At 28.9% G+C, this 17,389-nt stretch overlaps 2 protein-coding genes across 2 annotated transcripts; one reads left to right on the top strand and one right to left on the bottom strand.

Annotated features, from left to right (window-relative positions):
• Window positions 1-2,080: 2,080 nt before the first annotated feature.
• LOC132917273 (uncharacterized) lies at window positions 2,081-17,203 on the bottom strand. Its single transcript, XM_060977932.1, has 8 exons — window positions 17,073-17,203; window positions 16,217-16,393; window positions 6,487-6,677; window positions 5,732-5,882; window positions 5,428-5,564; window positions 5,234-5,365; window positions 3,288-3,353; window positions 2,081-3,225 (listed from the first exon to the last, which is right to left on the bottom strand). Exons 1-8 carry the CDS (start codon window positions 17,146-17,148, stop codon window positions 3,055-3,057), a joined length of 1,101 nt encoding a protein of 366 aa, XP_060833915.1. The 5' UTR covers window positions 17,149-17,203; the 3' UTR covers window positions 2,081-3,054.
• Window positions 8,846-10,401, top strand: LOC132932075 (uncharacterized; the record flags this gene model as incomplete). Its single annotated transcript, XM_060998275.1, has 3 exons — window positions 8,846-9,166; window positions 9,247-10,094; window positions 10,173-10,401. Coding segments are annotated over exons 1-3 (1,398 nt in total), but the record flags the coding sequence as incomplete, so codon positions are not given.
• Window positions 17,204-17,389: the final 186 nt, after the last annotated feature.

Here is a 17,389-nt window from a genome sequence, read left to right as displayed (position 1 = left end):
CCATATCTGTGTTATCACAATAAAATTTAGCGGTAAAATTAACAATTATATTTTGATTTATTAACTCGAATCGAATTTTAGTTGGTAACAACTTTAAAAATATATTATACATTGGCCACAATACTATTTAAAACTTAAAACTAAAATATCTGAAAATAACATACAATACAATTCTTAGTTTAGTATTAATAATATTATATTATGTTTCATATATGATTCTTAAACTAAAAACTTATAATTGTTAAGTTTAGACAACATTGGGACCGGTTAAATACTATTATATTCTTAAAACAACAGGAATATTGATACTAAAAACAAACTTTATACAATATTAAAATTATAGTCGTTATCGATAGACGGTGACATTATATAAACAATAATTATTGCAATTCACAGAAATGACCAGAAGCCAGGAATAAGATTATCGATTATCATCAATTGTTTTTAATGTTTTTATAATATAATTCACATTATTTTATGCCAACCATTATAATATAAAATTTTCTATTGTTCACAAATATGAAATCACATAAAATTCATATACTCCAGAAAATTACAATAAATAATAATATACATCAATGCATAAATTCTTATATTTTTTAGGTACTTAGGTACTTGGAACCTGCAGTTATATTTCGCCGGAGAAAAACGAATAATATGTAAATATCATCTAAAGATTGGACTGCTTGGTTTTCTATTAAAATAATTTCCAAATTTGATAGCCTAGTTTGTCCCATAGTCAAACGTATAAAGTTTTTTTACAAGCTTTAATCTGCTACATTCACAGGTTTCGACCCTCAGATATTGAAAAACATAAAAAAATTCATAATGCTATTGCAATGTTTGAATTTGGCTTAATAAAAATGTAAATTTCAAAATGTGAAGCGTTGATAATTTCTTATCATTTGAAATTGCTTTAATTTTGAAACTAAAAAATTTCTGATGATAATTCAAAAGTATCCAAGTCTTGTTAGTATTTTTAAGCTAAATCGGCAGTACATAGGCTTATAAAACATTTTTCCTTGTTTCTGATAAGAAATTAGCAGTTAAAAATGTAGTCTTCTGAAATTGATTATTTGTGATTAATTGGGGACCAGGATGATTTTTGATTTGAACAATTGATTGTGTTATTGAGCAAGGAGTAAACCAAATTAAACTAAATTATTAGGTATTTAAAGTCTGCATTTAAAGCAGTTATTATCGTTATTAATATTTAATAATATATACATCGCACGTATGTATGTAAAATACATGTATTATAAATTTGTTAACAATTTGTTGACTACACGAAAATATACTTTAAAATTATTATTTATTATTATTACTAAAATTTTTAGTAAATATAATAATAGTTTTATAAATAAGTTTTATAAAAGGAAAATAACAAATGAAAGTTTAATAAATTACTCATTTCTTGGAAGTGGCTTAATATTTTAGATATTAAATTTATAAACTATACTCTATAGTACTATACAATTTTATGTCTGTGTATTAAATTTACACAAGGTTCAATAATTGTTTATTTTTATATTAAATAACAATTGTTCACTTAATGTAAGTAAGTTGAACTAGTAGCATCTACAATCTACTTGTTTCTTCGGTAACAGAGACATTTTTTTTACCACCTCAGCGGTCACGTATGAAAAAAACAGAACGGGAAAAAGCTGAATTTAGTGTAAGTATCTAGTATCTAAATATGTATACAACATAACGTATAACTAAGTTTTTACTTACTACCTGCTTTTTTTTAATTTTAATTATAATTTTGTTTTTGATATTTGTGTTTATATTTTATTGATATAAAATGTATACCAAACGACTAATTGAAAAAAAACAATAAGAACAACCAGATTAATTTCTAAAGGAAAATTAGAAAAATAACACTTTTTTAGATCAAAACAAAATGATTGTATATTTATCTATTATTTTAACATAAAATGTATAAGTACAGCAGAAAACCAATTACTTAATATATAATTTTTTACATTCAGGAATACTTTAAAACAATGTTTTGGTAGACGTATCGTTGATATGATGTTTATATTCAAACAAATAAAACAAAGTCGATAGATTGGTGATTTTTGTTGTACTTTTTTTTTATTAAATGTATTAGTTATTACTTTAGATACCTACAATTATACTTAGTTATAAATTATAACTATAATGAATAACAAAATAGCAAATTGTAGCATTAAAAACATACTCCGAGTACACAAGTTTCAATACAACCAGTCAAGTTGTGAATAACTATTTTATTTCTTAACCAAACTAAATAAAAGAGCTAATTTAATATTTTAATAAATATTTTATTGCATTTTACGCGAGAAAATAATTGGAGTAACCCTAATAAAAAACCACATGTAAGTCCGAAACGATCGCGAATCACTTTTCGTTGGCCGTACTATAAATACTACTATAATTATTTAATAAATAAATTCTCCAATAGGATTAATAATTTTCTTTTTAGTATGCACTCTCCCAGTTATTAAAATTCCTAAAAACCTCTCAATAAGGTATAATATAATTTAGAATCGGAAAATGTAGTTTTAAATTTGAGAAAACTACGGGAAAAACTAATAAAGTAAAAACTATATAACTTCCATTTTAATCATAATTGGTCCATATGCCATATCTGCACATCCATCGCAACCCAAGGATTTTCAGTGAAAAAACTTGATTTTAGTCAATAACGTTTATTCTACTCTATCTATTAAAAAGGATATTATATTTATATTTTACGAGTATTTTAAAACTACAATTTGGATTATGCCCGACAACTATACTTGGTTCATTTTATATATGTGTATGAGTTAATTCATATTTTCTACAAATTTAGTTATCCATTACTACATTTAACCTATACTCTAAGTACACAAGCTACTTTTAAATAATATATTATACATATAATAAACTAATTTAAATAATCTAATACTTAAATGCTTATGTTTTAATTAGTACAAGACAATAGTTTTGTATTCATTCAAATAAATATTTTTTTTTTAAAATAATATATCAGCAATTGTAGTATTTGACAATAATAAATAATTAAATTACTCAGCTGCCATTTAATTTAGCACAGGTTACCTTTTCCTGATTATTATAACCATTTAACATCATAGTAAACGTTACATACTTATCATGATTACATTCACATTTTAGATCGCGATCAACTAAATCTATATACCTTGCTATGAATCCCTTTGCAAATTCTCTAGTAAAATTTCCCTATAAATTGAAAATAAAATGTAAATAATATTTATTAAGTAATATACATAAAAAAATATTACTTTTTCGAAGAATGTGTCCTGATTATCGACACACATGAACTCTTTATATGTTGGATTTTCACAATACTGTAAACATTAATTATATAATATAAAAGAGGATGCTTCTCCCGCATGTATTGTCTCCGTCTAACAGACGTACAATATAGTAAAAACAGTTCACGTGGGCAAGGATTACTCAGGCTGTAGTTAAAATTAAGCAAACCAATGTATACACTAAAATAAGGAGACATGAGTATATACGATATCGTGTTTTATTATTTTCTATATCACAATTACAAGAAAAATATTCAAGTATAAAAAACACAAAAAATAATGGATTTAAAAAAGATAAGAACTTTTTTGGTATTATAGTGATACCTAAAAATTTAAAACGATGTTGCATAACCAATGTATTATTTTCTATAGTAAGAAAATTTGGTTATTTAATTTGAACTACAGCCTTATAGTGGATCTTGTCCACGTGAAACAGTTTTTGCTGTGTTGTACGTTTGTAAGACGAATAGAACACAAGTTACTCTTATAATTCTAATAATAAATAATAATATTTGATGCTAAGACAATTAACCTTAAAAATCAATACAAGTAAAATGCGTTCTAAATAACCAGCCAATCATGAATTGGTATAAGTTATATCTAATACAGCATCTTAAGTCGATTCCAAATTCGCTTAAAAGTATCGATAAAATCTAAATATTTCCTGAGAAATAAAAGTAATTGTGATCTATCAGTGAATACTTTTCACTAACCAATGTTACTAAGTAAAATTAATGATATATTTATATTGCTCTTAAAATAATTTATTTTATTATTAGTTAGTACGGCGGTTAATTAAATTTTCCAAATATTGAATTTAAAAATATTATTGTAAAATACAAAATATATAATAAAATATATTAATATTTTTAAATTGCAAAAAATAACGTAAATCTTCAGTTTTCGTTTAAAAGTATCCACAATTTTTTTAAATGTCTATCATATAATAAAGAATTATTTATATATCATTAAAATGTATGGTTACAGTATGAACTATCTTTGAGAAACCTTGTAATACAATTTCGATCCTTAGCTATAAAAATTTAAAATTTAGTTAGCAGATATTGTTGATTAGCACATTCTCTGCTTACAATAAAAATGCTAATATAGTCATAGTGGGTAATATGTGTTATAAGCAAATAATAATAAAAAAGATATAATAAAAAGAAACTTAATCAAAGAATTTGGAAGTAAACATTAAAGATAAAACAAAGTATTTAGTTATAAGAGATTTTAAATGCATGGTTGTTAAAGGAAAAATATGAAACAACACGAAATCATAACGATAAAATCAAATTAAAGATATCTACAACATACAAAGGATATTATGTATTAGAAAAAAATTGTATTCAAAATTACTATTTGAACTTTCGATCAAACTCCTTTACTTAACATTCTACAATCAGTTTTAATATAAAATATACATGCAAAACGAGCGCAGTCACTATGCAAGAAAAATAAAATATTTGTTGTTTTGTATTTTTTAAAGAAGAGTGCATTGACAGGAGTTATGGACGAATTTTAGAATATGGTGCATCCGAAATGAGAGTAAATACAAAGAAGTTCAGAAAATCTACTATATAAACGATTAAAAACATAACGCAAATAACAACGACTCTTAATTCCTAACAATTTACCTTTAAACATACTACTTCATATCAATTAACAATAAAATACCATTATCTATGAAAAACTTAATTTATGTCATTTTAACTTATTTCTTTAGTTTTCCTTAACAACTTAATACAACTCAATATTTTCTTCTGCAAATACCGATTATATTTGGTCACATACGTACATAGAGACAATAACATAGGTTTTAGAAGTAGATAAACTGATATAAATTATTTGAAGTGGATAAATAATAATTTTTTAACTGTTGGATATATTAAAATAAAAATACATTATTATACCTCGTTGTATGATATTTCACATGAGTAAAATTCTTGTTGTTTTTCTGCCTTCACTGTAGGATTTATTGAAAATTCAAAATAAACTTTGTCCTTTGCAATGGCGGATTCAATAAAAATATATTTAAATTGATACTGAAAAAAAGCAAAATATTTTCAATTTCGTTATTGATTCAAGTATATGATACCAAACTTACTAAAGTAGTTGCACTAGGATTTGATGACTCATAAGGTACAATTCCACCATTTAAAAATTCATCTGTACATGGATTAAAATTATCGAATCCAATCACATAGTAATCCATAACTTCGTTTAATGTTGTAAAATCATACCCTTTTACACAACACATAACATGAGTAAATATATATTTTACTTAACGTAGAAAATGGATTTAAATAATTCTAATTTCAAACCTATTGCAAGAGTAAGATATTGAATCATTTATATTTTATACATATTTAAATGAAATGTTTATCGTTGTTTTATGTTAATAAACTTACAATCCGAAGACGTTCTATTATCATCATAAAACATCATGCCTAGTGCTTCCACATGCAACCCAACTTTCAAATCAGGAATTGCAGTTTTAATTGCTTTAACATAGTTATAAACATGAACGAAAAAATGGGCAGGGATATGAAAATCTTGAGTCTACAGATAAAGAAATTATTATTAAATAATTAAATAGTTTTAGCTATCTATGTTAAATGGAAATGTACCAATGTATGTTTAAACTATTTATATTCAATGGCAATAAATTATTTCATTGGTAGTTATAAATTTTACTTAATATATGTATATTGTATATAAATATATATATATATATATATATATTATATATATAATGATTTCAAGATTAAAGAGTTAAAGGATGAAAGATCTAATACAATAATATAGCATTTTTACCGAGTGAAAAATATTTTATCTACATTTATAGAAAAAAAATCTAAAATTTCAAATATCGATTAATAATTTAAGAAAAGTTAAAATATTATAAGATTTTACCATGTACTGGCATGTAGGTATATAAAATAGCTATCTAAATACTGATGACTGACAGAAGAATTAAAAATTTAAAAATAACACATTATTTATAAGATTAATATATTAATTGTTCCACTGAGGACTAAGAATCAAAAATGTAATATAAAATATAGAAAGCATGTAACGTATATGAAAACTATTTTTTGCATCAGTTTTGAATATACATCACTCGGGTACCTATGAACAATTCTTCTTTATAATTAGTACTTACAACTGTATAGTCATAACCCATATTCTTCAAAATTAATCCTTCCACAGGAAATTCGATAACAAAGTTTTTTATATTTGGAATTTCTTTAAAATCAGTTTCATTTTCAAGTGCCTTTGACCAAGCTTGTATGTCTTTATGACCATAATATAAAAACACATTAGGGCTAAAATCTACAAGATTTTTTATGACGTCTGTAATAAATCATAAATATACATTAATTACTTAGATACTGTGAATCAGAAATTTATATATGTCATTAATACACACATACAGAATAATATACGAGTATATTAACATAGATATCTACTTTAACGATAAAAATAAATTAAAAACTAAAGTTGAATTAAGTAGTTTAGTGATATGATAATATTATGTAAAAATTTAATTAATTAATTAATCTTTAATTCATTGACCTCTTATTAAAGGGTTAATCGTAATTATAATTTATTTAATATTTAACAAAGTTTGATATAATTTAATAAAGATTTGTAATCCGGGTACTTACGTGGTGTGTGTGTGTTATGTACTTATGCTATCCAATTTATGGGTTCTAGAACTTTTTTTTTTAATTTATAAAACCTTAATTTTGATTACAACTACATATTAATCATAGTTCATAAGTTCTACATAGTCAAATTTCTACAAGTATAACGTTTATTATTAAAAATAAAGGAGTTCTATGTGTTAGAATTTAAATATTGATTGTACCATTATTTTTAAATAATCAGTCGCGGCCTACTTCTCGTCGTTAACGGTTGTCTTATCGCCAGTTAACCACATCGTAGTTGCGTTATATTATCGAATTTTATTAAAATAATCGTATTATGCCGTTGCTGACTAGCAGCAAAAATCCGGGCAAAGTAAAATAAAATCTACGCTCGCTTAATTTCATCATACAGACTTCGAATTTAAGCAAGTCACTTACAAAAAAGTTCGCAATTCTTCAACCTCAACTTTTTCTAATACACACAACAATCCAGTTTCACCTAATCTACAACATATTATTACGAACCTTCCTGTTCTTAATATGAACAATGAAAATAATAATTTCACGTACGATTACGCTATGGTCACTAATGGCACTGTCGACGATAATAGTTCTATCGATAACAATGTAATAAGCTCTTCATCAAAACCCGATCGCGCTATTACAAACTCTACCTTGTCCCATACTATGTCACCCGCTGCCAAACCAACAACACCTAACACGGATCAACAGCTCAAACGATTTGAATCAAATTTCAACGGAATACCGGTAATTATCATTGAATATACCGATTCAATTTTTTCTACCTGGCACCCATTAAAGTGTGCTAAATTTCTCAGCACCAACTTTTACGGCATTAATATCATTTAGCCAAATGGTCATGAAAAAGTTAAGATAACTTTCGATTCGATTTTTCATGCTAATATATGCCTCGATGAGTCACCTGTCCTCACCGAACACAAATTGTCGGCCTATATACCTTCAACCTTAATTTTTTCACACGGTGTCAATTAATTAGACACGATCCCAGAGGAAGATTTTTGGGACGGTGCAAAATGCGATGTGCCTGTTATTGGTTTCAAACGCATAGCTGTCAACAGAGATGGTAATCTCACGTCAACTCGTATTGTCGAACTAAAATTTTTATTCAACAAAATTCCAAGTACTCTATATTGATAGAATTTTTTTAGAATATTATTGAATATTGTTCAATACTGTGGTGAAAACAAACACTCCATCGACCAGTGTCCGACCGTCCAAGCCACCGATCCTCGCTGCCTCTTCTGCCATCTTCCCCACTTTGCCACCGACCGTAAATGCCAAGAATGGGACTTTCAACGGGATATCAAGAAAATCATGGCTACCGAAAATATTTCATTCAACGAAGCTATCAACTTCAAAAAGCAAAATCAGGTTACTTCAGCTTTTAGTTATTCCAACATTGTCAATAAACAGACTATGGTTACCCAAAAAAATAAACCTACCCACCCATGATCTAACCACCAATACTCACCTCCTATCACTGCGAACACGGTCAAATGGCCGTCGCCGTTTCGCCGTCGCCACTTCGCCGTAAAACCATTTCACCATCGCCATTTGGACGTAAGGCCACTTCGCCGATAAAAAAAACCCGATAGCCGATAGGATGCATTTATAGATCAAATACGGCTATGGCAAAAATAGTTTATCACGTTCCCATATCCGGTGGCTTTTATACGTGTGCAGAATTCGTGTGTATGAGTTTTATTGTAACTTATAATCGCTTTTAGCGATAAACGCACATAGGTACATAAGATAATAATTTAATAACATGTATTTCTTAACCCAAAGTTGTCTGAGTATTAAGACATTTGTTTGCTTGTCAGTACCAAAATGGCAGGTGTAGAAACTATTCGTCGGCGTAATGTGTTCGTAGATAATGGTTATATGTTTATATTCTATGCGTTTAGTGCAGACGGGAAAAAACGTTTTTGGCGATGTAGAAATAGAAATATATGTAAAGCTAGGATTCACACAGATGTTGATGATTTGACTGTGTTAAAAAGAATCAATGAGCACTCTCATGACTCAGATGCCGCGGCAGTTGAAGCAGAAGTAGCTGTGACTAAAATTAAAATTCGATCACAACAAACGTTAGAATCTACATCAATAGTATTGAACGAATGTACGACTGGGCTTTCACAAGCAGCTAAAGTAAGTGATATAATATTTTTGCGTCAATTATGCTAGAAGCTAATAAAAAGTAAAATAAATATTATTATTATGATTTTTAGGGTACACTAACATCCACCTGTGCATTAAAGAAAAAAATCCGGCGTATACGTCAACAAATTGTAAAAGCTCCCTATGCACCTAAAGATTTAATTTCTTTAATAATTCCAGAAGCTTATACAATTTATTCACCATCTGAAGGTGTGAATGAGACATTTTTACTCGATTACAGTGGCCCAGGTCTAGATAGAATTTTAATTTTTGGTAGATTAAGCAGTTTAGATATTTTAGAACGATCAAAAATATGGTTTTGTGACGGAACATTTAAGATTGAACCGCCTCTTTTTGCGCAAGTTTCCGTTATACTGGCCAAAGATATTGAAGGCGTACATCCACTTATCTATGCACTTTTACCAAATAAACAAGCCAAAATATACCAACAACTTTTTCATAGATTAAAACAATTAAAACCAAGTTTATGTCCTGATTTTATATCGTGTGATTTTGAAAATGCTGCTATAATATCTATGAAAGATAATTTTCAAAATGCTCAAATCAATGGATGTTTGTATCATCTGACGAAAAATTTTCGATTAAAGTTGTGTAGTTTAGGTTTGATTTCAAATTACAATAATAATGCAGATTTTGCTCTCTCCGTTAAAATGATAACTGCATTAGCTTTTGTTAAAATTGAAGACATCGATAAAGCTGTAGATGAGCTAGCAGAGTATTTGCCAGACGAGTTGCAGGATCTTTTGGATTGGTTTGAGGATAACCATATTGGCCGCAAAAATAGATCAAAAAATGGACGTAGACCAGCACTTTTCCCCCCGTCATTATGGAATGTACACGATCGAGTAATAAATGGTCAAGATCGTACAAATAATTATGCCGAAGCTGCTAACCGGAGGTAAATAAAAATAATTAACAATTATTTACAATCCCAAAAAAATATTATATTATATCATAAAAATTCGTAATATTTTAGATTAAATACTAAAATGGGTGTCAGCCATCCAACATTGTGGTCGTTTATTTCAAGTCTCCGTAAAATCCAATCTGGCCGTGATACATACTATGCACAATTGGAAGCGGGGAAAAGTCCACCAAAAAAATTAAAAAAACATTTAGACGTCGACAAAAGATTAACAAAAATTGTGAGTAATTACAAAAATCTAAATTTTATTTCATTTTTAGGAGGAATTTCTCAAAATATATCTTTAAAATAATCTTTTTATTATTATCAAATATTGACGAAAAATAAACATTTTTTACTATTATTGAATTCAAAATATATCTTTAAAATTAATTATTATTTTTAAATATTGACAAATGTTATGTACCTAGGTACCTATAATGCTTAAAATTATTATTTTATTTATTTATTTATTTATTACTATTGAATATTTTAATATTAACAAATGAAAAATATATGTTATGTTCACAGTTATTCTTTTTATTATTAAATATTGACAAATGTTATATAAGTACCTATTTAAAATGATCAATATATATTTTTAAAATTAATTATTATTATTAAATATTTACGAGTTTATGTTTTTTTATGAGTACACTTTTTTTAATCTATTGGGTATTTTTTAACGTCAAAATGGCGACGGCGATATGGTTTTACCTATCACAATCTTTAATTAATGCCCCTCTCACTTCACAAACTGTTAGCTCTCTACATAAACTAATCGAATCCTCCCTTCTTGTCCTCTTAGCAATACCAAGTGTACCTACTATATCTCCACCTTAATTATTTTCAGCTCAACTTTGTTTTTTCTACATCTAAATTAATCGATCCAACTTCTTATGGATTTACTTAATATTTTACAGTGGAATGTCCGTATACTTCCTTCTCGTCCCCCATCCATTCAACATCTCCTGTCTTCCACAAATTGTTCTATAGTACTATTATCCGAGACTTGGCTTCTCCCCACCAGGAAGCCAGGAAGTTTAATATACCATATTCAACATTTTTAGATCTGACCGTCCTGACGCCCTGACGGTTATGGTGGCTCTGAGATAGCAACTTATACATCTTTAAAGGTACGCGTAATAGATTTTAATGCAACCCTTAAACAATCTTTACGCAATCACAAAATTGATCTAATCAACTTCGAAGTTCTAAACCTCCAAAATCTCCCTACTATTTCCTTCTGATCATGCTACATCCCTAATGATTCCAAAATCTCCTCAGCTCTGTGGGACTCTCTTTTCCAACTAACTTGCAATAACAGTTTTATGGTAGACAACTTTAATGCCCACCACCCATGAACATGGGGTTCATCCTTTGCTTCCAGACACGGTAACATGATCTACAATACTATTAACTCTTTAGGTCTTAGTATTCTAAATACGGGAGCTGCCACCCACATAGGTAGGCCAAACCACCCCAATTCTGCCATAGACATATCTTTCTGTTCCCCCAACCTAATATGTTCCTCGACCTGGTCATCCATGTCTGACCCGCATAGTAGTGACCATTTCCCGATAATAATTTCAATTTCTATAATCAACCACTCTTCTTCCAGAAATACCACTCCGAATGTTAGTACTGATCCAACTGTGTCCAATCAATTTAACCTTAACAAAGCCGATTGGAATTTATTTTCCGACATAAACCTAACCGCAACATAACGTCAGTTGATAACACTTCCTGCCCAGTTAAAGCTTATAACCAATTTACCCAAATTATTATAGATTCTGCCAAACTATCAATTCAACCCAAACATAAAAACAATAATCTGTATCCTCCTTCACCTCCATGGTAGGACGCTACCTGCACTGAAGCCGTTAAAAATCGTAATAAGCTTTTCCAAACTTTTCGACGCTCTGGTTCCATTTATCACTTTTACAGATATAATAATGCTTGCTCTAATACAACTCGTATACTCAAGTCCAAGAAATCATATGCCTGGAAGAAACTCTGCAACTCAGCCCTTCCTCGTCCATAACTTCACTTTGGCAAACTGCTAAACGTTTTCGTAATTGCGTTTATCCTCCCACCCGCCCACACAACGATGACTGGTTTGATGACTTTTGCACAAAATTTACACTCTGCTATGTTCCTTCGGAATCGGAAACCATCCCAAACCCTTTAACCACCTGTTCTCAATCATCTCCTGATGACTGTTTAAGCTTACCTTTAACCCTAGGTGAACGTAACACGGTAATCTTCTCGCGAAAATCTGCAGCATCCGGTATTGACTTCATATCCCCAATAATGTTAAAACACCTACCCAACAATGCCTTAGAGCTTTTACTCTCGATATTTAATAAACTAATTGACTTAAATCTCACCCCAAAATCTTGGACCACATACAAAGTTATCCCCATACCAAAAGCTCACTCAAGCAACACTTTCCGTCTGATTGCCTTATCCTCTGCGCTTTGTAAACTAGTTGAACACATATTCAAAAATAAACTGGACTGGTGGCTTAAGGCCAACTCAATTCTGCCTGATAATCTTTACGCCTTTAGGTGTAGTAGGGGTACCACTGATTGCCTTGCCAACTTTATTGGTAATATTTATCAATCTTTCAATAATAGACAATATCTTATTGCCACCTTTATTGATGTGCGCGGCGCCTTTGACTCCGTGAATATTCCACTCTTAATTTCCCATCTAAACTGTTTAAAGCTCCCGCCTTCCTTCATAAATTTTATATATCGACTTTTCTCTCATAGAATTTTCATTTTTTATCACTTTTTGGCACAACCAACGTACGGTCTACATCAACTGGCCTTCCCCAAGGCAGCTTGCCAGGCAGCTGCTTGAGCCCAATTCTCTTCAATATTTACATGTGCTTTATAGCCAATCATTTAAACTCTCTGGGTCATAGCTGTCTTGTATATGCAGATGACATGGTTATTTACTCACACAATAGGCATATTTACTTTGCTGTTGCCGCTCTTAACGAAGCGCTAAGTTCTTTACACAGTGTTCTATCATTTTCCTTTTTTTCTATTGCTCCTGAAAATGCAATTCTTTAATCTTCTCCAGAAGACGCTACCCACAATGTCATAACACAATAAATTATGGTTATACAATTCCCTATGTTTCAAACTACAAATATTTAGGTCTTAATATGGACCCTAAATTTCGATGGTCTCCTCGCATACATGACTTAACGGTTTTTGCCACTCACATTAGAGCTAGATGGCTTGCCGATAAATTTCTACTTCAAAAATTATCTAACAAAGAATCCTATATTTTTAATATCTTCCTCGAAGTTTATAACTCCTGGCGCTATGTTCAAAAGACTCCCAATTTTTGCATTGACAGCACATTCTCTCAAGGACACGTGTAATTATATTATAAATACAAACAAGCTGCCACTTTATGAAGTTAATTTCAAATGTCTATTACTTTCCACCAATACTTACATATATAATGGTTTCCTTAATCTTTCAAGAAATTTTTTAATATCTGCACCACCAACATATGTCAACAATATTTTTCTCGATTTTATCTACACCTCTTTTCCACTTTTCACCCTAATTTTCACGGACGGCTCTGTCTCTCCCCTTTCAGCAGGGTATTCATTCTATATACCGGAATCTCACATCTCCTTTTATAATAACCTTCCACACACTACATCTTCATTCACCGCTGAATGCTTCGTCATAATTGATGCTCTTAACAATATTTCTTCCTTGCCGCCAAATAAATATCTCATCGCTACTGATTCACTATCTTGTCTTCCAGCTCTCTCCTCTAACGCTTTTAATTCACATCTTTCTCCAATGATAATCACTTTCAGGCAAATTATATATTCCCTAACGGGGGCGGGTATGGACATTCAATTTTTATGGGTGATAGAGCATACTGGCATCACAGGTAATGAATTCGCTGACAAGTTAGCAAAAGCCTTGGCATCTATCAGGTGCCCTCCGAGCTCCATAATTCCATGGTCTGACTTTATTCCCAACCTATTGCCTAAACACTGGGAATAATTTCCTCCTTACTTTGCCACCTGGTACAGATATATGTATATCTCCAACCATCTCATCGCTATCTTGGTTTCACAACCTCAATCTCTCCAGGAAAAGTATAGTATCGTTCTCCCGTCTCCGCTTTGGCCACACCCTACTTTCTTCTAATGCCTTCAAACTTTCATTAAATGATTCTCCTCTCTACACACTCCACAATGACCCAATGGTTTTCAAAATAAATTTAAGACAAAGTAAACCCACAGGTATTATTTAATTTGTCACGTGCTACATTGAATCAAAAAATTAACAATTTGAAACTATATTCAAGTGTTTTCTTTGAATATTTAAGATAATATAGTGTATATCAAAAAAACACCGGATTTGAAACTGTTATACATCACATTTATCTATGTAAAAATAACAAAAAAAATAAATCATTCTCTTCAGAAGAGGTTGAGGTTTAAACATGAAATGTAATATCGATCATATGCGGGGGAGGCCTACCAACCCTACACGCGAACACTAGGTTCAAGATATTCTTCATCGCCCGATAACATATTGCCCCACCAAGTTTGTAGAGAACACGTCCAAACAACAAACTTATTTACCTCGATCTTGCGATTTGAAACTGTATAATTTTTTCCTATTGGGATACACTAAATAAAGAGTTTACCAGAACAAACAATGCAATTTATTGGGTCTTAAAGATATGAAATATCATTATGTGATCGAGTGATAAAGAATTTCATGGACCGAATGATCACGTGTAGGGCTGGTAGTGGGGCATATGCTCGATATTATTTTTCATGTTTAAAATTCAATTTCTTCTGAAGATAATTATGTTTTTTTTTTATTTAATTTTACATAATTAAATTAGATCCATATTCTAATAATAATTCTTTGGTGTCATGGAAAAAGGGCATAAGTCATAATTATCAAGTTTTCAGGACGAGTAATTGAGTGTTTAAAAAATTCATTGTCCAAGACTTATGACTAAATATTTTGACCAAAAATTGCTATATTATTAAAAACACAAGCTCTTTATAATTTTGTCCACATATTAGTTCTCATTATTTTAGATAAAAAGATAATTACTCATAACTTATGAGTCATAAGCCCTTTAGTGTTTGCCTTTTTAGACTTAGACTTAAGTCCAAAAAATTATGACTTAAGTCATTTTGATCAATTTAACTTGGACTTATAATATTATTTTATATTGTAATAATGTTTTATACTCAAGCGGGATTATAAATAAATAGGTAATATTAGCATTTTAAAGATAGTAGGTACCTATCTACATAAACGACAATAATAAAATACATCTTATTCGATTAGCTTTCTCAGTCTTTAATGAAATATTCTAAATATTTTATAATTTTATACCCAATAATAAAATATTATTACAATCAACTATCAAGTTTAGTATAATAGCTATTTTATTGTTTGTTACGTAAATGAGGAAAATAATTGTTTTGACTAATAATTATTGTAAAATCTATTAATCTAACAGCTGTAGGAAGTTACGATAGTATTGTTAATAATTATTTTATATTAATAAAATATATTGATTATAACTGTCTATTTGTTAAGCCATGATCAATAATCATTGATCACATGACAAAATAAAATATTAAACCATTTTATGTCTTGTACTCTTGTACACCAGCTATTTATAATATTATATTATTATTATTATGCAATGTATAAAAGACTTAAGTTTATTTAAACTTCAATGTCCAACAATGCTAAAGTCATATTAAGTCTTCTGTACCGTTACATAATAAATTAATATGGACTTAAGTCATTTTATGGCTTTATTACCAAAAAGATAACGTACTAACGTAATATACGTTCATTTTATCATAGCTATCACGTTTATAATAAAAATATAAAATAGATGATTCCTATATAAAATAAAAGGTTTTATTCCATGAAAAAATAAATTTTGATAAATTTGACTTGAGCCCTTTTTCCCAGACATCAAAGCTATAACAGTCTCAAATCCAGCGTATATTTGATACACCTAAGTAAATTACAATAATATATATCTCTATAAATAGGTAGGTATATTTATAAGTTATAGCTTATTACCTAAATCCGTTGGATCATAGGAAGGACCAATTAAATAATTTTCATCACATGTTAATCCATCAAAAACAAATGCTGTACATGGTGCTGAAATTTTAGCCAACTTCACTGCATCTTTATGACAACGTTCATTGGCGGGATCAATTTGACCTAAATACCTACATGATGATATACCAAGTTCTAAAAATATAAGACAAATTTATCAATTATTACTTTCTAGTTTTATACTACTGTTAAATAAAAATATTAATAAGAAAATAACTGACTCAAATTAAATTATTCTTTAAACCAAAATTAAATTTCTTTACCACATTACGCACAAACTATAACAAACCGAAATCCTTGTAATAAATATATTATTTACATACTTGTGTCAAACAAAAAAATAATGAAAATAGATTTATTTGGTTACTTTTCTGGAATAGTATAGAATTCTGTAACTAATTAACGTATAACAAAAATGGTTCAAGTGAATCTATAAACCTGACACATTAAATCTGCTGACTTTTTGATTTGTCTTTGTAAAGAGAGTAATATGTCATCCATCAATAAGCTACGTATAATTACCAATTACCGTCTTTAATTTATAATCGTTTGTGTCACATATGTTAAGACTCTTCAACTAGTCTATTATTTTTAAATAAAATGTATTTTGTCAATAAGTGGTTTTGCATAAAAATTCTCATTTTTTCCTATAATTTTGATAATTATTTAAAATATTGTTACTTATATAAAAAAAAACAAACAAACAATGCATCTTGTTTAAAACAACTATTCTGTAAATTGATATTTATTTTGATTTCTTATTATCCATAATTCAATTTTGGCACATATTATTGTATATATTATTCATATTTACCAGCTGCTGTAGTGATGTAAATCAAAATGCTTAAATGTAAAAAAAAAATTAAAGTATTAACCATTAAGATATTCATTTTATTAATTAAAAGATAAAATACAATAAAATATAATTAATAAAACATATTGAATATCTACTTTTTAAATGAATTTTTTTTCGTCAATAAAAATGATATAAATAGCCACCTTTTTGGTATTAAACGATAAATTAGACAATTGTTCACAGTTGTGTACATATGTAAAACACATTGACACTAATTGCGTACTTTGCTATTCTAATAAATAATTCCATAATTGTGTTACACTTATAGTCTATAT

Source organism: Rhopalosiphum padi, chromosome 1, assembly GCF_020882245.1.
Source record: "Rhopalosiphum padi isolate XX-2018 chromosome 1, ASM2088224v1, whole genome shotgun sequence".
In the NCBI taxonomy this organism is placed as follows: domain Eukaryota; kingdom Metazoa; phylum Arthropoda; class Insecta; order Hemiptera; family Aphididae; genus Rhopalosiphum; species Rhopalosiphum padi.
The sequence above is the reverse complement of the archived record's forward strand: the minus strand, read 5'-3'. Positions and strand labels throughout refer to the sequence as shown.